This window comes from Macaca nemestrina, chromosome 6 (genome assembly GCF_043159975.1).
Source record: "Macaca nemestrina isolate mMacNem1 chromosome 6, mMacNem.hap1, whole genome shotgun sequence".
NCBI classification, from domain to species: domain Eukaryota; kingdom Metazoa; phylum Chordata; class Mammalia; order Primates; family Cercopithecidae; genus Macaca; species Macaca nemestrina.
Window position 1 is genome coordinate 57003908 of NC_092130.1, and position 17978 is coordinate 57021885.

At 34.7% G+C, this 17978-nt stretch overlaps 1 protein-coding gene across 6 annotated transcripts in view; it reads left to right on the forward strand.

Moving 5' to 3' along the window:
- Positions 1 to 17978, forward strand: part of LOC105463149 (centrosomal protein 120) — a 76839-nt gene that overhangs the window by 22110 nt on the left and 36751 nt on the right. For all 6 annotated transcript variants that reach the window (XM_011710108.3, XM_011710109.3, XM_011710111.3 and 3 more), the window contains 10 exons: positions 319 to 467; positions 5799 to 5996; positions 7938 to 8165; positions 9169 to 9385; positions 10725 to 10899; positions 12590 to 12739; positions 14113 to 14295; positions 16160 to 16256; positions 16350 to 16502; positions 17032 to 17121. In XM_011710108.3, the coding sequence (XP_011708410.1) occupies positions 319 to 467; positions 5799 to 5996; positions 7938 to 8165; positions 9169 to 9385; positions 10725 to 10899; positions 12590 to 12739; positions 14113 to 14295; positions 16160 to 16256; positions 16350 to 16502; positions 17032 to 17121 (1640 nt within the window). The remainder of the gene's footprint in view (positions 1 to 318; positions 468 to 5798; positions 5997 to 7937; positions 8166 to 9168; positions 9386 to 10724; positions 10900 to 12589; positions 12740 to 14112; positions 14296 to 16159; positions 16257 to 16349; positions 16503 to 17031; positions 17122 to 17978) is intronic.

A 17978-nucleotide genomic window follows, 5' to 3' on the forward strand; every position in this document is an offset into this window, starting at 1 on the left:
CTTAGCCAAATCTAGTTTATTCACTTTCCAGTTTAGATTCACTATAAAACCTATGTTAGATGCCTTTTCTTTGTGGTTTATTACCTTAAGGTTTTAAAGGGTTACTTCAGAATTTTATATACAGAAAGAATATGCTGGTTAAGTAAGGTTTCTTTGGTGAGTATGTAAGAGAGTATGTCAGAGAGTAAAGGAAACCTTACTAGATATTAACTGTATTCATGAAAATTACCAAGCAAATTAAAAAATACCAGTTTTAAAAGTCTTACAATGGTTTATAACAAACTGCAATGTAGTTTAATCGTGTTTTTCTCTGTAAAGTACCTGCCATCCTGGCTGGACTTGACCCCAGGGACATTGTGGCTGTGCTGAATGAAGAGGGAGGCTACCATCAGATTGGACCAGCAGAATATTGTACTGACTCCTTCATTATGTCAGTGACCATAGCATTTGCCACCCAGTTGGAACAGGTGAGACTTTCCGTGAGATTGGTGACTTATGAATAATTTGAAAACATTATGTAAAACATTTTAGCTTTCAGCTATTAAAAAGACTTGCAAGTAGACTTTTTTTTTTTTTTACTTTTGAGAAATGAGTACAAAACATGTTTTCTTTCATACTAGAGAGAAAACTTTTTAATTTAGAAAAAAGAATAGATTTGATGATCTTGATTGTAAGATAATAAATCTTCAGGATTTCGGAGAGTGACCATCAGTTAACATTGTTTTCCATTGTGCTGTGTGGCATTGTAAGGACTGACATGAAAGGATTTTTAAATTTGTGAATAATTTACTTTTTGGAGAAACTTAAAATGTCAGGAATACTTTCTGCCAGTAATGCTTAATGCATATACAGTTTTGGGTTCTATTTTACCTTGTTTATAAACTAACAAATTAAGCTGTTACTATCATGGATGCTAGCAGAAGACACAGGTTCTTCGATCAGAAACGAAGGAATTTATTACCCTTAGCACAGCAAGAACATGAATATTGGTATATTTCCTTCAGTTGCCCTTACCCTAAGTCCCATGGGGACTCCACAGAGGGGCCCAGGTGGTTGCTCTGCACATAGTGGGTTTTATCACAGCTGAGGAAACTGAATTTGAGGAACCTGCCACTTTTATTGTAAGCAGTAAGCAGGCCTGGTCTTTGTCCAGGAAGACACATTACCTTATCTCTCAAGCTGCTTAAACAACCCTGGGAAATGTGCTGAGTAAAAGAGTGGTCTGGGCCTTGCAGTCTTGTCATACTCTGCAAGAATGTGTAGGGATGCTCAGGGCTCATTGTAGATTGCTTTCCTCCCAACAACAGCTCAACACAAAACTAGCTGTTATTCCACTGTCCTTCTCAAGTCCACTTCCTCTTTTTTTCCCTCCTCTGCCATCAACTTGGTTTTACAGGTCTACTTTTCTTGACATTATGTTGTTCTGTAGTAGCTGAAATGAATACTTACAAAAACAGATGATATGGCTTATAACTGTACAATTTTTCTCAGATGATTCCCCTCCCCCGCTTTTCCCCTAAGAGACAGGTCTTTCTTTGTTGCCCAGGCTGGAGTGCCTTGGCGTGATCATAGCTCGCTGTAGCCTCAAGCTCCGACAGTCAATTGATCCTTCTGCCTCAGCCTCCTGAGTAGCTGGGATTACAGGCATCTGCCACCACACCCAGCTAATTTTTAAAAGTTTTTGTAGAGACAGGGTTTTACTATGCTGCTGAGGCTGGTCTCAAAATCCTGGCCTCAAATGATTCTCTCACCTCAGCCTCACAAGATGCTGGGATTACAGGTGTGAGCCACCATGCCCAGCCTTATTTATTTTCTTAGAGGAACAGAATATCCATGTAATCCACATTCACAAATGAAATATGCAATTAGTGGCCACATTTTTATTTTACTTGCAAGGTACATCAGGTAAAGATTTTTATCAGGAAATGTGTTTACTTTGTCACACTGAATTCATGCACACTATATAAAGAACTTGGCGTTCTTTGAGTATTTACTCTTTCTCTCCTAATTTGGTACTGTGAATTTCCTTGTTGATACATACGTACTTTTGCGTTTATATCAGTTTCCGTATTTTTCTTCTCTTCTTAAAGCTCTGCTTCTGGATTTGTTATAGTTTAATATGCCACTCTAGTTGCAAGGAAAGACAGATATCTGTTGGCTTTTTATTTATTAACCACATCAGAACACTCTTGTCCACATGTCAGATACTTAGGAATGTACTGTATTTTTACTGTGTTGTTACCGTATTTTCTAAGCTTTTTATTTTTTATTTTTATTTTTTGAGATGGAGTCTTGCTCTTGTCGCCCAGGCTGGAGTGCAATGGTGCAGTCTCAGCTCACTGCAACCTCTGCTTTCCCAGTTCAAGAGATTCTCCTGCCTCACCCTCCCGAGTAGCTGGGATTACAGGCGCCTGCCATCACGCCTGGCCAGTTTTTATATTTTTGGTAGAGATGGGGTTTCACCATGTTCGCCAGTTTGGTCTCAAACTCCTGACCTCAGGGCATCTTCCTGCCTCGGCCTCCTAAAAGTGCTGGGATTACAGGCGTGAGCCACCATGCCCAGCTGAATTTTAAATCACTGTTTTAACAATTTTATCCTCCTTAGGGAGGCATAATTGTTCATATTTATTGATTACTTACTGTGTAATGCTTTGTATAATAGACATTGTGCCACCCACTCTGCATATTTTGCATTTAATCCTACCACAATCTTAGAGTTGCTCATTTTCATTTTAGAGATAAGGAAACCAAGTCTTAGGAAGATCTTACGGCTAGTTAATGGCCCAAGTATTTCTGACCATGTGGTCATTTTTAATGTTCTCTTGGTCCCATATAATGCTCTCTTGCCTCTTACTGAGTTTGGAATAAAATAGATTTGAGTTGTAATCTCATTCTATTTTCTAGCTCCTTCAACGTAGGCAAGTTACATAACCTTTTTGAGGCTTGATTTTATAGTTATACAGTGGTGATATTTACCATCTTTTCAGTTGTGCGTGAGGAATGAGGTAATATTAGTAAGTTGCCGACCATGTTGTTTGTGAGAAAGTACATTTGTATGGTAAAGTTTCCTGTGGGTAATTGACCTATTGAGTCCATAACTTTTAAAAACCAGTATAATACAGTTCTTGGTAATACAGGTGAATTACTGGGACAAATTACTATTTCAGTTTAGTTTAAAAAAAAAAAACACACACAGGTTGATGTCTGGCAAACTGTTTACTATCTCTATAAAAAGTAAGCCAGATAGATTCCTCAGAATGTTAAACAGAATTACGACATGATCAGCAATACTACTCCTAGGTATATACGCAAAAGTATTGGAAACAGGTGTTCAAATAAAAATTTGTATGTGAGTGTTTATAGCAATACTATACACGATAGCCAAAAGGTGAAAGCTACCCAGATGCCCATCAGTAGATGAATGGATAAACAAACTTTGGTATATGTACACAATTAAATACAATTTAGCTATCAAAGTACTGCCTGTGGGTGGTGTGGTACACAGCTGTAATCTCAGCTCCTCAGGAGCCTGAGGCAAGAGGATCCCTTAAGTCCCAGCAGTCCAAGACCAGCTGGGGCAACATAGCAAGATCGCCATCTTTATAGTAAAAAAAAAAAAAAAAAGGAATGAAGTACTGGTACATGCCACAACATAAAGGAATGTTGGAAACATGCTAAGTGAAAGAAGCTAGACACAAAAGGCCACATACTGTGTAGTTCCATTTATATGAATCATCTACAATAGGCAAAAGTTCCTTCAAGCAGATTTGTGATTCCAGGGACTGGGAACAGGAGAGTATGGGTGGTGGGGTGTTGCTGCTTAATGATTGTATTGTTTATGTTTGGGATGAAACTAGCTGTTTAGTTTTTTCCTCTCAACTTAGTCAAAGGCAATGTGAGAAAGCATCTAGCAATAAACAAATTTACAAACCTTTTCAGATGCAAGTCAGGGACTTAGCACATGTTACTATAAAGTTTTAATAGAATGGAGGATTGAGTTTGGAGCAGAAACACTGGCTAGTGACAATCTTGCTTCCTTCTTAAATATTGAAAGTTAAGAGTAGGAAAAAAATACAGTCTCTAAATATCAGAATAATAAAGAATTTTTAAATAATTTCTTCCCATAATGGGAATAATTTAGAATTAAATATACTGTGAAATATTTAAGGGTCTTTATTTCTTAGTATTTTTGTTGCTTTATGATTATGAAAGAAAGTAAAAGAAAATGAAAATCTTCTCTAAACTCCTCCAGAATAATCACTGTAACGGATAGTATGTTCTTCCCCAGGATTTTCCATTCTCACATAACAACAGCTAACTGTGTGCTAGGCGTTGTTGTAGCAGCAACTATGTATCTCTAATCTTTCCAACCCTAAAACAAGTGGATACACACAGTGATTAAGTAATTTTTCTAAAATTTCACAGTAAGTTACTGATGGAACTAGAGTTGGGGTTTGGGATCTGACTCCAGAATTTGTGACTGTAACAATTATAAGTGCATATGTGCTCCTCTCAATGTGTGTAAGTCCACATGATTAAAATCTCCTCACTTAAACATGAATACATTTTAAAGTAGGATTAAAATAGCTTACATTTATTATGTGACTGGTACTGTGCTGTTGTAATCTAAGTGATTAGTACTTTTATTTTCACAAACTATACAAACTATCCTGTAATTTTTTTAAACCAACAGTATATCTTAGAGAGGGATCCTCAACCCTCAGGCTGTGGACTGGTACAGGTTTGTGGCCTGTTAGGAACCGGGCTATATAGCAGGAGGTGAGCAGTGGGCAAGTGAACATTACGGCCTGAGCTCTGCCTCCTGTCAGATCAGTGGTGGCATTAGATTTTAATAGGAGCACGAACCTTATTGTGAACTACACATGCAAGGGATCTAGGTTGCGTGCTGCTTATGAGAATCTAATGCCTAATGATCTGAGGTAGAAGTTTCCTCTTGTAACTATTCCCTCTATGCCCTCCTGTTTATGGAAAAATTGTCTTCCATGAAACCAGTCCCTGGTGCCAAAATGGTTGGGGACCACTGTCTTAGATAACTTTCAAGTTAGTATGTTATTATTTAGCAGCCATGCTGTATGATAATTATATTTAAGGCATCCCCTATTGATGAACATATTGAATGTTTATAGCTTATTGTTTAACAATATGCTAGTGAACATTACAGGTCTGTTAGAAAATATTTTATATTTTGTAGGACAGGAATCCCATCTCTTGGTCATATGTGGCCATGAAGCTAGTGACTCTGAAAAGTAACACTCATAGTACAAAAGGTATTTTTTTGGTGTTAATTCATAGGCCTCTAAATTTTGACAGAATAGCTAAAAACTTTATTGGAGACCTCAACTAAGATGTTATATATTAAATAGCCTGGATTAAATTTTTTTACAAACCTTTTCTCATTCATAACATAGAGCCTCTGATGGCTGAGGAAGTATAAGATGAAATAAAATATGTGAAAATAAGGAAAGCTCAGTTTGAAATACTTAATCTCTTTCTTCTAAGTAGAACTTTCACATATTCATGGACCAATTGAATGCAATGAAAACTTTAAAACGACATAAATCTATAAAGTCTTTTAGACTCTGCTTTTCTAAGACGACCCTTTTTTAAAACAGTCATTTGGTAGCAATTTGGCAGAAATTCAGAAATTTTATTTGAGGGTTAAGACATCAAATTAAAAAATCAACATTTTAGCAAATATTTTTGGAATGCAATAGATACACTAAGCATGTTTAGTGGTTTAGAAAGTAATACTGTTTTCTTTTTCCTGAAATGTTTAGTTAATTCCATGTACCATGAAACTTCCAGAAAGACAACCTGAGTTTTTCTTCTACTACTCTTTACTGGGAAATGATGTTACAAATGAACCCTTCAATGATTTGATCAACCCAAACTTTGAGCCAGAGAGAGCATCAGTTCGCATCCGTAGCAGTGTAGAAGTTCTTCGTGTTTACCTGGCTCTTCAGTCTAAACTACAGGTGAGTACTGCAGCAAATCGTTTTTAACTGGAGGTGGTCTTTTAAGCGTTAATTTAGTACCTAAACTTAATCTTATTTCAGTAGTAGAGGTTATCTTTCTGCCACATCTTCTAATTTTTTTAGGTACTATCCTGTGTCATGACATTGTTGGCATTATAGTTACTTCAGAATTTTATGAGATAGCACCTCTTTTCCCCGTAATTGAGAAAAGAGGTATATCAGTTACCAGTCCTTTGCAATAAAAACAATTATACCTGGAGCCTAGAGCAGTGGGCATGGGCAGGGTTTGATTATTGTTAGTGGAGATATTGTGTGTAGGCACACAGATCACACTGTTGATTTCAAAATATATATGCCTTACTGCTATTAAAAGCAATGAGGTAAGACAGCTTTCTAAAATCTGCCCTTGATTTGAGTATTTTTTATGAACTCTTTTTGAATTGGACTCCATTTAAAAGCAAACATTGGCTGAGCATGGTAGCTCACGCCTAGAATTCCAGCACTTTGAGAGGCTAAGATGGGAGGATCACTTGAGGCCAGAAGTTCAAGAATAGCCTGGGCAGCATAGCAAGACCCTGTCTCTACAAAAAATAAAAAGTTACTTAGACGTGGTGGTGTGTGCCTGTAATCTTAGCTACTTGGGAGGGTGAGGTGGAAGGATTGCTTGAGCCCAGGAGTTGGAGACTGTAGTCAGCTATGATCACACCACTGTACTCCAGCCTGGGCAGCAGAGCAAGACTCTATTTCAAAAAAAAGATAAGTTAACCTTACCTAGTAAACATTACTCTTCTGTCTTTTATGACACTTCCTTTTGATCAAAACCAAAATAGGGTGGTGTTGTATATGGTTAGATATTCATTTGTTTAAAATAAAGTAATGGACAGGAGGTGAGAAGAAGCATTAGGAAATTTTAGTAGAACTGAATTTTAGAGATGGTTCTACTAAACCCAAGATATTTAGAAAACTGAAGACTATATAAAATGATGACATGCAGGAAAAAGCAGTTTGAATTTTATTCTGTATCTGACGTATCAGTCCTTACCAAAAGTATTGATTTATTTATTAGTTTCTAATGGAGGACATTTACATCATAAAAATACTTTTTTTTCCAGCCCATAAAAATATTACACCTTAATATAATAACTTTGAGACTAAGTTACAGGTCTCTCTTAACTCTTTCACTGATGATATTAGAGCTAAATATATTTTACAGCATGATTGCTTGTTGATTATTCATTAAAATACTAAGTTTGCTAAGGCTTCAATATAGTAAGGGAAAATAAGTTATATATAATTTTCTGGAGCAGTCTTTTTTTTTTTTTTTAAACTTGTCAAAAGGTGTAATATTGAACTTTTAATTAGCTATCAGTGATTAACAGTATATTCCACTCCAGAGATACTCTTTTACTTACTGTTAAGCACTCTTTTTAATATGAGGTCTGAAAAGCAAGAAAAGAGAAATACTCAAGATATCTTATGAGTGAAAAAAACAAAACTATTTGAGGTTTTCAAATGCCAAATCAGGATTGATCCACTGACTTAGTTTTTGAAACCATGTTTAAATTAATGGTAAAATGGAAATAGAAAAATGTTGAGGTATTTTTTTGTTTAAATTCATGCATTAGTTATTTTCTTATACACTTTTCATAATAAAATATTAAAGTAGTTCATCAAAGAGGCAGAAAAAGGAGCAATAACATATGATTATGTAATACCAAAAGAAATGAAAAGGGTAATAACTATTATTGAGTTTCTAGTAAACTGTTTTATCACCAGTTTTAACAGTTATGTGTGAGAATTCATTACTTAGTCACTTCAGGTCAATGAGGTGCATTATATTTTCTTTCCGTGAGTCATTTTACAACTTCTTATTAAGTTTATGATGTTTAGGAAAAAGGAGAAAGTATAAAGCCCTATTTTGATTTTTCCCTTTCATATTAGATTCATCTCTGCTGTGGAGACCAGTCACTTGGAAGTACAGAAATACCTTTAACTGGATTACTTAAAAAGGGCAGTACAGAAATCAACCAGCACCCAGTCACAGTCGAAGGTGCTTTTACCCTTGACCCTCCAAACAGAGCCAAACAGAAGCTTGCACCTATTCCTGTGGAGCTAGCCCCAACTGTGGGAGTGTCTGTGGCTCTGCAGAGAGAAGGCATAGACTCCCAGGCAAGTAGTGGCCCTCCTTCATTCCCCCGGCTTCACTAGTCCCACTCATGATTACTTACAAAAGTTGAATTTCAGAAGAGTTACCTTCATAAGGATATATTTATTAATCTTAATTAGTGGCCTGTGTTATATGATACCCCCTTTCTGAAAAGACCTTTCTGAAAAGTGCTGTGACTTCTGTTGTGGTTTATAAGTGATCCTACCCAGAGCCCTCTTAGCCTTTGGGACAGTCTTCTTGTGTAGTGGAAACCCACTGATGGTCTCCCCGACCCCCAACTCAGTTAATGACTAAGGCAGAAAAGGAACTCCAGTGAAAGAGAACATTTTTAGACCTAGTTTCTGAGAATCTGCATTACTGGTATCTTTTTGGTTAATGCAACCGAAGCCAAAATAAAATCCTTGGTTCCTTAGTGCTTTGTAGTCCTCATACTCTCTTTAGTCACTTTTCATAATACAGGTGATCATTTATTTGGCCGTGTATTTTTTTTTTTTTTATTGTATCTATTCCCAGAATCAACTTTATCTTGTTCTTTCAAAAAGCTGATCTTTATACAGGTTGTGAATTAAAGATAGAAAAACCGAAATGAGTGTTTAAAAGATATATATACATACGTTTTTATTGGGGAGTGGAATAAAGGAGAGAAAGAAAGTCATACTAGACATCTGTTTTTTCTCTTTAGAAGTATAGTTCTCCATTGTACTGCCTTGGTAGGAATAACCATTCCCAGGGACACCTATGCCTGACTTCTTTTCTCAAATATCCTTTCTTACCCATTAGGATGCATTTTGGTATTCAGCTCTGGATATCATATTTCCTCTGTTCATCTTCCTTTTTCTGGTCCTAGATGCTATAAAGAAATTTGCAAATTATGAAGAAAAATAGACTAGGAATATCCAAACTGGGAAAGGAAGCTTATATTTTTAAAAAACAACGCCAAGTTTTTTGCTTAATTATGAAGGAAAGTTCTTTGCAAATTATACTTTATTTAAAAATTGTTTTTAGTCTTTAATTGAATTAAAGACCCAGAATGAACATGAGCCAGAGCATTCAAAGAAGAAAGTTTTAACCCCCATAAAGGAGAAGACACTTACTGAGCCAAAATCACCAAGAGTGTCCCCTGTTCCATCTCACAACCAGTCACCTCCAACAAAAGATGATGCAACAGAAAGTGAAGTGGAAAGTTTACAGTATGATAGGGACACCAAACCAAATCCAAAAGGTAAGGTTTTTTTGTTTGTTTGTTTACAGATCTTTGAGGTATTGCATTTTGCAGCCATCTAAAAACTGACTATGAGAACTTAAATGAGTTTTAAGTAAAAATTATGGGGTTGTTAAGAACCAATAAGGTTGGGCGCGGTGGCTCATGCCTGTGATCCCAGCACTTTGGGAGGCTGAGGCAGGCGGATCACCTGAGATTGGGCATTTGAGATGAGCCTAACCAACATAGAGAAATCCTGTCTCTACTAAAAATGCAAAATTAGCCGGGCATGGTGGCTCATGCCTGTAATCCCAGCTACTCGGGAGGCTAAGGCAGGAGAATTGCTTGAACCCAGGAGGCAGAGGTTGTGGTGAGCCAAGATCGAGCCATTGCACTCCAGCCTGGGCAAAAAGAGTGGAACTCCGTCTCAAAAAAAAAAAAAGAAAGAAAAAACCCACCAATAATGTGTGGAAATATAAAAAATTTCAATGCAAAGTCATTGCAATCTATCTAACTTCAAAATAGAATTCACTAAATTTATTTAAGGGATTTTTTTATTTTACTTGTACACTGGAAATATCGTATTCAATAGACATTAAATAATACAGTTTTTGCAAATAGATTTTTTAAATGATTAGATTCTTAAATATGTTGAATTTTAGAGAGAACAGTTATTAACTGCCTCTTATAGTAAACTCATAATAGCCATTTTTGATCCTAAAGTTAAGGGAGAGTCTGATAATGCATGATTATCTGATTTAATAAAAAATTTCCTTCCATTGCAGTTATAGTTAGTAGTGTAAATAACTAGTAGTGGATTAAGAGTTAGATCTCTTTGCTGTAAGTTACATCTCTGTCACTGAGTAGCTGTGTGACTTAGGCCACTCACCAAGTATCTCTGATCTATAATAGGGTTGGACTAGATATCTGTCTTCTTAAGTTTTAGCCTTCTGTTATTTTAAATATGCCTACAATAACCAAAACTACTTTAAAAAGGTGATGTCATTATATCAGTAAGTCTCATATACAGCCCTTCAAATGTTAAGTTATGTGCCTCCTGGAAATAAGTTAGTGCCTGCTAGGCTGCAGTCATACATATTTCTCTGTTGGTTCTGTACATTTTCTATGTGTGTTGAGAGTAAGCTCTTCTTTCACACAATTCTAGAATGGAAATTGAAACCTGGGTTATTTTGTGTGAGTTACTTTTAAGGTACTTATGCCTCAATTCATATGTTCATGAGACAAAATAGCCCAATTCCTGCTTAAAGGTAAATGAGATGATAGCCTTAAACTATCTGTACAATTTAAGAGAAACTGTTAGCAAGTGTGATTGTTTTGTTTTATTTTATGTTCATTTTAGCCAGTTCTTCTGTACCTGCTTCACTGGCCCAGCCAGTGACTACATCCAATGCTTCAGAAGTAGCTTCAGGACAGAAGATTGCTGTTCCAGCAACATCACATCATTTTTGCTTTTCAATAGACTTAAGGAGTATACATGCCTTGGAGATTGGTTTTCCAATCAACTGTATATTAAGGTGTGATTTGATTTTGTTTCAAAGTATTATTTTCTGAAGAGAAAGGACTTTCCTGTGTTTGGGGAATTGCAAAGAGAAATGGTCACCAAAGAAGTTATAACATTTGTTAAATCAGTGGACTAAAAGGGGGTAAGGCTATATCCTAATGATTTTGAATTCAAACAAGGGTAGCATTGGTAGAGGAGAGGTAACTGTCTTATCTATTCTGTTATAATAATTGTAGGCATTTATAATAATTTAAGTAATATAACTATTATATGTATTTTGATATACATAATATGCCATTTAAAGTACAGTGCCTCTTAAACTTCAAAAGTGCTTTTTTTCTGGAAAAAGGTATTACCGGTCAAAATAATGGTAGTGTATTATCTGATTTTTCTATATAACTGTATTATAATGGGAGCTCATATTCCTAATACCCACATTTCATAGCTATGAATCTAAATACCATACTTAATCAGCTGTAAGTGGAATGTGTCTACATTGTTCTATATTAAGAATTTTATATAATATATATGTCAGTTAAGTAGTTTTACACAATTTGTTTTTAATGATGTTACATTTTTATAGTCTTTTGTGCCTGAGATATAAATTAAATATAATACAATAATGTGTTTAGTTTGGGGTAGTTAGCATCTCCTCATAAATTTCTTTGGAACAAGCATTAGCATTTACAAAAGTTGAGGAAATAAATTGTTAAATCCACTTAACACTCTTCATAGAATTCACTTGATACAGACTAATAGTTCTATCTTTGAATCATTTTAAGGCACTTTAAAAATGCTGACCATTTAACTTTTTCTGTTTGATAAATTTTCATACACTGCTCTCTATTGGTATGGAATTGTAGTTTGCAACTGTATCATGGAATTTGTTAGGTAACACTGGTATTTGAAAAGTTTCTCATCTGCATGACTTCCTTTATTTATTTATTTTTCTTTTAATCACTAAATCCTGTAGTGTGGTGGTAAGCATAGGGAGTTGAAACTCTAGGGCACTTAACTTTCTCAGAGATAACTTGATTTAAATGGATATGTAATTATATAGGAATTGGGTGAATACATAGAATTCTTATTGGAAAGCAGTTTTTACTATTAGTGTTTAAATTTTGGTTCTCATATATGAATAACAAGATGCAAGATTAAATTTAAATGAGCATTATAATATCTTTATATTTGGCTTTAAATACAAAGTAAGTTCAGCAGTAGTCAAGCATTCTTCCATTTAATCTAGCGTGGGTTTGTGATGAAAGGGAGAAACAGTGTTGTTATGTCACTCTCTGATTCATCCATAATACATTCAAATTGCTTGCATCCTTGCAAGATTACCATAATTACCAGATTACCCTGAATGCATCCTTTTGGAGTTGACTAAGGGCTTTTTATCCCATAAAAAATCAGGACACTATTGTATAAAATAAACTAGGTTTACAAATTAATTTAGGAAACATTTCTTGAATATTATATATGGCAGAAACTGCCTATGTCCCTGGGAGTGCAGAGATAAAAAAGGTAGGACATGTGCCCTCAAGAAACTTACACAGATGGCAGCTTGGTATTTCTACCATGTTTCTATTAAAAAGTTATATTTGCTCATAATATTCATATTGTACTTTTTTTCTAAAAAACAGACTAAATCTCGTCTGTATGCCATATCATAAGTTTTTTTTTTTTTTTTTTTTTAATTCTAGGTACTCATATCCATTCTTTGGAAGTGCAGCTCCTATTATGACTAATCCTCCTGTAGAAGTTCGGAAAAACATGGAAGTTTTTCTTCCGCAATCTTACTGTGCATTTGATTTTGCAACTATGCCTCATCAGCTGCAAGACACTTTCTTAAGGTAATGCATACAGCGTATGTATGATATTAATTATTTTAAGTCAATTCTTGAAAATTTGTATTTTATTAAAAAGGAATTCCTATAGGTTTAAATCCATAGCAGTTTATGCATTTGAGGATCAAGAAACGAATTTACTAATGATGTGTATGAAATTTGTGCATCTGCTACAGGGTTTTGCATGGTTTATTATAAAGGTTCTTTTTAGATTTTCCTATCTTATTTACCTGAATTTGTTAAAACAAACTATATGTAATGAGGGACCTTTGAAAAGTGGTCTTGCCTTTTCCTAATATAATATGGGAAGATAAAAAGCTAAGAACTAAATATTATTGTTGATTCACTGAATGAAAAAAATTGTTTTTTCTAATTTTCTGAACCTATAACTAGAGATGTTAATCTGACTATCTGAAATGGATTCATGAAAAAATCTGAGATCTGCAAAACACCTTTACTTTCTCAGAGTATCACAATTCAAATTTATACATTATTTAAAAACGAATGAAGGGTAACTTAAATCTAACCATTTGTGGTAATTACAGCATTTGAAGGTTTTTATTACATAGAAAATGGTACAAAAAATGTAATAGTAGGCCTGGCATGGTGGCTTACACCTGTAATCCCAACACTTTGGGAGGCCAACGTGAGCAGATTGCTTTGAGCCCAGGAATTTGAGACTAGCCTGGGCAAAATGGCGAAACCCTGTCTCTACAAAAAATACAAAAGTTAGCCAGCATGGTGGTATGCACCTGCAGTCCCAGCTACTCAGGGGGCTAAAACGGGAGGATCACTTGAGCCCAGGAGGTTGAGGCTGTCGTGAGTTGTGACTATGCCACTGCACAGCAGTCTGAGTGGCAGAGCAAGACTCTGTCTCAAAAAAAAAAAGTATAGTCATGAATTACTTAAAGATAGGGATACATTATGAAAAATACATTATTAGATAATTCTATTGTTGTGAACATTGTAGAATGTATGTACTTAGACAAACTTAAACGGTATAACCTACTGTGCACCTAAGCTAGATGGTATAGCCCATTGCTTCTAGACTGCGAATCTGCACAGCATGTGACTGTACTGAGTACTGTAGGCAGTTGGATAAAGGTAAGTATTTGTGTATCTAAACAGAAAAGATAACAGTAAAAAATATAATATAATTTTATGGAACCACCATTGTATACGAGGCTCATCATTGATGGAAACATCATTTCATATTTGCTGCCTGTGAAATTTAGTGTTCAGTCTAACAATTGTGTTAGATGACATTCCAGGTAACAAAAAACATCTTTGACTCCATTAAGGGAATTCAAAGAATTTAGTTCAGAAAAGACTTTAGGTCAGAGTTGATAGGTATGAACACATGTTTCTCTCTTCCTTAGGATTCCATTACTGGTTGAACTATGGCACAAGGATAAAATGAGTAAAGATTTACTTCTGGGAATTGCGAGAATCCAGCTTTCTAATGTCTTGTCTTCAGAAAAAACTCGTTTTTTAGGTTCTAATGGTGAACAGTGTTGGCGTCAAACTTACAGTGAAACTGTGCCTATTATAGCAGCACAAGGGTAATGCATTTCACAGAATTGGTCTTTGCTTTTTCTTTTTAATTCGTTGAATGATTTTGATTAGCCAGCTACCATTTCACCCTTTCATAACCTCTTTTTTCTGATCCACCACTTCACCCTTTCATAACCTCTTTTTTCTGATCTTCTCTGACCTGTGGCAGCTATACCCCACTTTGCCCTTTAGCTTTCTGATACGCATTTCACCTCACAAAAGTCAAGAGTCTGTGCTACCATGGTATTGTAATAGTCAGATGGCTAATTATTTTCTTCCTCTCTCTAGCTTTAGAATTTTAAATGCAGGACCTATTTTTTTTATTTTGTAATTTGAGATTAAACTTTATAATGTGTTTTATATTATTTTGCATTGGGAATGGCTGAGACTGTTTTCCCACTTAAAATATTTTACTCCTACCCCAAATCAAAAGTCTGAGGACATTATAGATATTTGGCAGTCAGAGGCGGTTTTTAAAATCATTATTGGTTTTTTTGCCCTGAACTTCATTGCCACAAAGAAAAACTTGGGTTTTTGTTAACATATTTTAAATACAGTAAAATACTTGTTGAATTATCTTTTTAAAATTAACAATAAAAGTTTAAAATTTAATTTAACATTATATATCATATGCCCTTTATTGTTAAAGACTAAAAAAAAAGATAGAAATGAGGCTCAGTAAAATTTTAGATCTAAAAGTATTATTGAAATGTCTTTCCTCACTCCTCACCATTCGTAGCCATTTTGTTTCAACTCCTATTGTTGAAGAATCTTTCTTAAAAATTAGCATTTTTTCTGTCATCATAAGATAAAATATTAATAATGAAAGCTATTTTAATGCTGCCTGTTTGTTATGAATATTTACTTTCATTGCCCTACTTTGTAGACAGAAAGTTTTAGGAGATTTACTTAAGTGAGAACCTTAGATACTCTCAGGAGCTTCTGTCAGATATAGTAATGCTTCATTTAACCTTATTCATTTCTTCTGAAATCTGTGAGATTACAAGAAGAAAATGTAAAAGTTGGTTAATTAAGATTTCTAATTGTGTGAGAACCACTCATTCAAGTTTTGTTTGACCAGAGTATATTTGATTTAGACAAAATCATGGTTTTGTATTGCTAATATTTTATTTTCTTCTAATATTTTCTCTTGTTTTCATTTGGCTAATGGCAAATGCTGCATGCAGTTCTATGATGCAAAGAGGTGCTCATTATGATAATACTAACATATAATTATCCTAGAAGCATTGCTTATGTGCCAATTATACCTAGAGGCATTGCTTCTATCTAGTAAAATATTTATGAGTGTGTACATCCCAGGAAAAGTAGAAAAAAGAATTCAGAATAACCAATATAATCAAGAGTAGGGGAATTGTTAAGTATATTTTACTACATAAATTCATTTGTATATTTTACAGACAATAAAAAAAAATCACATTTTTAAATGAATATTATGATGTGAGAAAATGCCCCTGATGTAAATAGGAAAACAAGACAAAACTATGTGAAGTCAACATGGATGTGTGCATGTATATCTATATGTAAATAAAACAGGAAGGAAATAAACTACATATTAGCAATAATTACCTGTGGGCAGTAAGACTTTAAATTTCACCTTTATACCTTTTACAACTCTTAACGGGGTCATTTTGTAGTAAACGTATGCATGTATTTAGCAGGGTGTTTGTGATGATCAGTTTATATATATAGAAGGTGTTGAAGCCTACAGAAGCTGCTGCAGTTTCAAAAACAATAGAGTTAGGTGCAGAAAATGTTGCTTACTCCCCATTGCTAAAGCACTGTGGAAATAAAAGGAAAAATAATATAAAAGTATTTCTGTGAATTTTAAGGTATTTCTTATTTTATTTGTAGATCAAATAACAGGATAGCAGATCTTTCTTACACAGTGACTCTAGAAGATTACGGACTAGTAAAAATGCGTGAGATTTTTGTCTCTGATTCATCTCAGGTAAATATAATTTAATCTTATCAAATTATTTTTTAAAAGGAATCTAATGTGCATATGTGTGTGTTTAAATGTACTTTTTGGTTCATCTCTTAGGGTGTGTCTGCCATACAACAAAAGCCATCTTCTCTTCCTCCAGCACCTTGTCCTTCAGAGATCCAGACAGAGCCTCGTGAAACCTTAGAATACAAAGCAGCACTTGAACTAGAAATGTGGAAGGAGATGCAAGAAGATATATTTGAAAATCAGGTTACTTTTTAAACGTTACTTTAAAAATTCTGTTTTGTCTACTCTGTATATTTTTCCTTCTCCATAGCAAGGTTTAATCTCTAAGTTCTGTAGGTATTTTATCTAATTTCTTTGAATGTCAACAATGCCTTACTTAAAAAAAAAAAAATTGAGAATCAAAAATACCTGAAATGTGGCAACTTGGCAGAAGCCACTCAGAATTCTGTAAACTTTCTTCATGATTATTGGGTAAAATTAGGAAGTTACTCTTTAAATTTCATGTCCTCATTTGGCATACCCTCCTGGAACTTGCATCATTAGTTTCCAAACGAGTTAGAAAGCACAACCCACTGTTAGCTTTATACTTTCCTGAAGTGAACTCAAATGGATATCATTTGCCTCAGGCATCTTTTTTTTTTTTTTTTTTAAGAATAAAAAAGAATGCGTGAAAAAAATCATATTAGTGATTAGTGTCGGTTCTTTGACAACTGATTCATTTATTTGACATATTTGGGGTTTTCTGGCGACTTTATTTTTCTTCCTTTTGTAGCTGAAGCAGAAAGAACTGGCTCATATGCAAGCTCTTGCAGAGGAATGGAAGAAAAGGGACCGAGAAAGAGAATCACTAGTAAAGAAAAAGGTAATAACTTGTGTAAAAGTGAGGAAGAAAAGGAAGAATATTAATGATAGTATCTTGTATTTGCATTAAAGACAGTCTCTGGAAGGAATAACTAATTATAGTGGTGATATGTTGGCATGGAAGAAGTGGATGGTGGCTCTGGATAGAAGGGAGGCATTTCACTGTAAAGTATTTTGTGCTTTTGGAATATGCAAATGTATTACCTATTCAAAAAATATATAAATATAGGCCAGGTATGGTGGCTCACACCTGTAATCCCAGCACTTTGGGAGGCTGAGGGAGGATTGCTTGAGGCCATGAGGTTGAGACCAGCCTGGATCACATAGTGAGACCCCCATCTCTTAAAGTGTGTGTGTATATGAATATACAAAAATGAATAGAGAAAAACCCTGCTGATGTGTAAAAAAGAAAAAGATAGCACATTTCAATATATATATAACTACATATTATAATCTGTAAGTTAATAAGATGCCTCAAAAATGTTTAAGCTATTTTTAAGAATTATGAAATAAGTCACATTTTAAAAAATGATAACATGAGACCATCTGATTTTATTCCTGAAGCAAGAGCTTAATATTTGTCCATTTACACTCAAGTTATTAAATAAAACAACCCTAACAGTTAGACTTTCTTCAAATATTCTATTAATAATTTTAGGACTTTCGAAATACTCTTAGTGGTTAGTCAGTATTCAGCTTCAGATTTGAGGGGATGGCTCTACAGGTCTCCAGTGCTCCTTCTCTCTGTAACCCCATCCTCTCATCAACTCTAGTTGCCTCAGCCTCTCTAGTCTCCATTCCATTTTCTCAGCTCAGCAAGATTGCTAGTGTCTGTTTGGGTTCCCCTTTCTTGAGCTA